General features: G+C 40.9%; 1 protein-coding gene across 1 annotated transcript; it reads right to left on the bottom strand.

Annotated features, from left to right (window-relative positions):
* Positions 1-1,296: 1,296 nt before the first annotated feature.
* On the bottom strand, positions 1,297-2,223 carry LOC119250842 (olfactory receptor 2T27-like). The gene has a single exon (XM_037518432.1). The coding sequence runs from the start codon at positions 2,221-2,223 to the stop codon at positions 1,297-1,299; it is 927 nt and encodes a 308-aa protein (XP_037374329.1).
* Between the last annotated feature and the right edge of the window lie 2,621 nt (positions 2,224-4,844).

Here is a 4,844-nt window from a genome sequence, read left to right on the forward strand (position 1 = left end):
ACTAAACTAAGATTCCAGTGATGCATGAATGGACAGCGGGTGGGGTGAGTGTGTGTGTGTGTGTGCTTGTGTGTGAGTTTAGGCAGGATGGTAGCAATATAGTGGAAAACCTTCAAACATTTTATTAAAAAAGCTGAGTGTCATCATATGTGACAGCAGGGGTGAGCCTGGAAAGAAAAATGCCAACGAAATGGGTAAACAGGAAAAGACAAATACCCATGAGTTCATTTAAAGGAAACTGACAAAGAAAACAAAAGTAGACAGAGAGAAAAAGGGAGGTGACCAGATGGAAGTGGGGGTTGAAGAGTGTGAAATAGGTGAAGTCAAGAGGCTACATCCTAACAGTTAAGTCTGTGTGGGTGGGATGGTGACTGCACTGTGGTCGTTTCAACATGTAGTTGAGTGTCTACATGTCACATCCTAAAGTCATGCGGTATTTTGTGTCAGTTTATTGCTCAAAGAGTTTAGTTCTGGAAAATAAACATTCCAGACATTAAACAATGTACATCAACACATATAATAGAGCAACAGTTTCACTCTAAATTTCCAAGCCAGGTTTGAGAGAAAGCATTAATTGGGGAAATGTCTATAAATCTAGAAAGAATAAATACTTTAGAAAATCCATCACTGTGACGATACATCTACACGCTCAGTACAGGCAACTGCGTACAGGCATCACGGTTCATGTTTCTGAACATGCACATTTTGAAAATACAATAAATAAGACAATTACAAAGAAATATATTGCAACTGCCAATGAGTAATCAAGATTCCAATATATGTTATCATTGACTACAGAAGGTTACATGATATGTTTTTTTAAATAGTACATTTTATTCAGTACAAAATTATATGTTTTTGGGGCCTCCCTGGTGACACAACAGTTGAGCGCTGGGTTGCGAAGCTGCCCGCAGCCTCTGCAGTGCTGGTTTGATTCCTGGCTGCTCCCCAGGCACCGGAGGAGGGTCCCACATGGCGTGCAGACATCTCCTGCTGCCCGCTGCTCCCCTCAGCAGTGTACTTCAGTCCTTCTGCCTGCTCTGCTCCCTGCTCTGGCTCTGGTGAATTCTCTCACCCTCCCGCGCTTCTGACTGTACCCAGTGCTTGTATAAATAAATAAATAAATCCTTAAAAAATGTTTAAAAAAAAACATTGTATGTTTTTGAACTCAATTTCTCAACATAATTGTTTTCCATACTAAATGTAAGTAAGGTATAAATACATATTCTATTCACATTTACAGCAAATGGTAATGCTATTATGGGTTTACTGTAGACGCAAGCAAACTCCAATGTCTCACACTCTGAAAACCTTCCGAAAAGCTCTAGTCACGTCCTTGTTCCGCAGGCTGTAGATGAGGGGGTTGAGCATGGGCGTTATGATGGTGTAGAACACAGAGACCACTTCTTCCTGCTCGGGGGAGCGGTAGGACTTTGGCACAATATACTTGGCAGTGGCAGCCCCATAGAAGAGCAACACCACAGTCATGTGAGAAGAGCAAGTAGACAAAGTTTTCCTGAGTCCCTGGCCTGATCCCATGCCCAGAACAGTGGACAGTATCCTTCCATAGGAGCCCACAATCGCAGATATGGGAGGGATGTAAAAAATCACAGCAGTGACATAAACACCCTTTTCATATTGGGAAGTGTCAGCACAGGCCACCTTCAGGAGCGCTGGCATCTCACAGAAGAAATGATGGATTTCCCTGGAGGCACAGTAAGGAAGTGACAGACTATAGGCCACTTGCATCAAGGCGTTGATCAGAGCACCCAGCCAGGTCACAAGCAAGAGGAAAACACATACCTTGGGGCGCATGAGGATGGGATAGCGCAGAGGCTGGCAAATGGCCACATAGCGGTCATAAGCCATGACCGCCAGCAGCAGGCACTCTGAGCCAGCAAGGAAATAGAAGAGGAACATCTGGAAGCCACACCCAACAAAGGAGATGTGGTGATCCCCAGACAGAAAGTCCAGTGCCATTTTGGGTACTAATGCGGAGATACAGAGGACATCCAAGAGGGACAGTTGGCTGAGCAGAAAGTACATGGGGGTGTGGAGAAGAGGGTCAGCCCAGATGAGGATGATTATTATGGTGTTGCCAAACAGGGCCACCAGGAAATCGAGCAGGGTGAGTGTGAAGAGGACCCAGGGCACTTGGGTGCTATGGAACAGATCTAGGAGGATGAAATCACTGCCTGACGTCTGGTTTCTCAGCCATGCCATTCTTGTGTTCTTAACTTGTAACTTTGCAGATTTCTTCAGAAGTATTATGTTCACAGTCCATAAAAAATTTACCAAATTAAATCATACCTAGCTTTCTGATATCTCATGTCCATTTATGTCCCTACTCTTCATAGTTTAGTAATAGATAGTTTAAGGACATCTTTGTTATGAAAAGTTTTCTAGAAATTGAAATTCTCAAGAAATTACAATCAAGCTGCCTCTACCCTAAATATACACTGAAATGCACAAGTCAATATTTGATTTGTTTCCTTAGTCATCAGGGGGATAAAGCATGTGTGGAAAAGACAAATAAAATGTCAAGGTCACAATAAAGCTTTCATCAATTAAATCTTTTCACAATAATTTCCAATTAACTCCACAACTCCCATGTTGTAAAAAGGAAATATTTTTTCTCTGGGGATTCATTAAATATACATGTAATTAAACAGGGCTTTTGATGGAAGCTGCACAGTAATACTGGGTCTGTGGATCCAGTCAATCAAGCATACTGCCTGGGGAGGAGAGTACGGAGGACTCAAGCGTGCAGACCTGGACACAGTGACTCTGGAAAGGAAGAGGGTCCAAGGGCAGCAGTTGGCACAGAGTCCTTCCTGGCAGGAGCAGACACATGTGGAAATGCACTTCTGCGCTGGAAGCAAAGTGGACTCACTGCCCTGCCTATGGGGGAGCAGCAGCAAACTCAGGACTATAAGATCCCCAGGAATTTCCCTTCTCCTCTTTTCTTTCCTTCTTGTTCTTCTTCCAACATGAACTTAATGCAACATCTGCAGTGACAAAGGCAGTAGAATGCACACTTTTTGAGATTATTTTGGGCATCAGTTCCATGCTGAATGAAAAATGTTCATATTTTTACATTCATCTAAGCTACTTTTCTCTTGGATAGGATGCAAATGAAGAACTTTCATGAACTAAAGTAAAAATAAGACATAAAAATTCTTCATATAAAAATGTCATTGTATTAACTAATAGCAAGAGCAGCTATTGAGCACAGTCAGTTCTGCTGACAACACTTGAATCCTGCTGTCAGGTGCCTGCCACTAGCATCTCTGACACACAGCGACAAGGATCTGCAATCCTAGCCCTCACATCAGTACTACAGAGACATGATACGGAGCACAGTGGGGCCTGGTGTGGGGCAAATATTGCATATGGGGGAATCCATACATGAACATGCAACAGTCCCTGCGCTGAAGTTCATGGATTCAATATTATTATATGTAAAATAGCACATGGAGGCTTCAAAAACTCAAGTATAGTTTTCATACCCAATGTACCAGACAAAGCGGTAGGTCTAGGATCTTCAGTACTGCACTGTACACAAAATTCCCTGTGCCTCAGCCCTAAATTTTAAGGAAAATGTAACAACACCATGTGTTTCACAAGGAGGACCATGCAAGCTGGTGGTTCACAGAGAAGACATTAATGGGGCTTTACATGCTCCTTATCTCTAATAAAACAAAACTGTCACTTAATTCTCAATTCCAGAGAGAGATAAGCAATGGTTCCATTTGAAATAATATTTTTATGGAATTATTGAAATAAAATAAATATTTACAAGGAATTTAACATTACACTTTTTCCTAAATACTTTTTGATGGCTCCCAAAATTGCATAACAGGTGCTCCTCAAAGCTTTCCTGAGTAGCATGCATCAATGTCAACAATGCAAAATGGTCAAAGATAATTTCATGACCAGTATTTCTATTTGTATTTCAATTGTGGTTCTTGGAGAAGCCCAGAAAACGTTCTATACATATATATGCAAAAGTACATATAAACACAAAGGAAAAAAATAATTTGAAGTCAACTTCTAAACTGAGAATTACATCGCTTTAGAATAAAGGACATGAATAACTGAAATCAAACAACGGTGTCCATTGAGAATAAATCAAGGAAATGTCATATAATTTTACTTAAGTGACTGCTCATATATCTAAAAAAGAACTTAATTACACATTTGCAACAAATTCATTCCCTCTGGTTTTCAAAAAGTCTTTCAGGAAAGACTTTGAACACCAGAGAGGAGAGGCAGCTGGTATTTCTACACTTCGCCTCTCTTTCTTGCATAGAACTGACCACTGCCCTGAAGACTGACAGTAACAAATTGCACCTATTTGAAAATAAAAGGAAACATGATTATCAACTCAGAATCAGAAATTGCCTTTCATGTGGTACTAGTACATAAATGTCGGCTCCAACATAAATAAACTACTTACTTAGATGGAATAAAACTTATTAATATTGATATTTGACAGATGTGCCATTAATTTTAAATGGATGGGATTGTCTTAGGTGGTCCATTATATGCTAGGGAACAGCATCATATAATAGGCAAATTAAGGAAACATATCAAACTTCTCTTCCAGAGAAACACACTCCTACTTACTCATAGGAACAAAATGAACGCTGCTTATGCAGTGCTGCCCATACTTGTCTTGCTTCTTCCAGTGAGAGACACACAGTCCACCTGAACACACAGATTAAATACCTTGAAACCATTGCTTCAAGAGGCCAGCGTCAATTTACTGTTGCACAAACATCCCTCAAATTGACTGTCCCCAACTGCAGCTTGGTCCCTCAGGCAAAGCCTGTAGCAATTAT

The sequence above is a fragment of the Talpa occidentalis genome, unplaced genomic scaffold (genome assembly GCF_014898055.3).
Source record: "Talpa occidentalis isolate TD23 unplaced genomic scaffold, MPIMG_talOcc4v2.1 talOcc4.18, whole genome shotgun sequence".
NCBI lineage: Eukaryota > Metazoa > Chordata > Mammalia > Eulipotyphla > Talpidae > Talpa > Talpa occidentalis.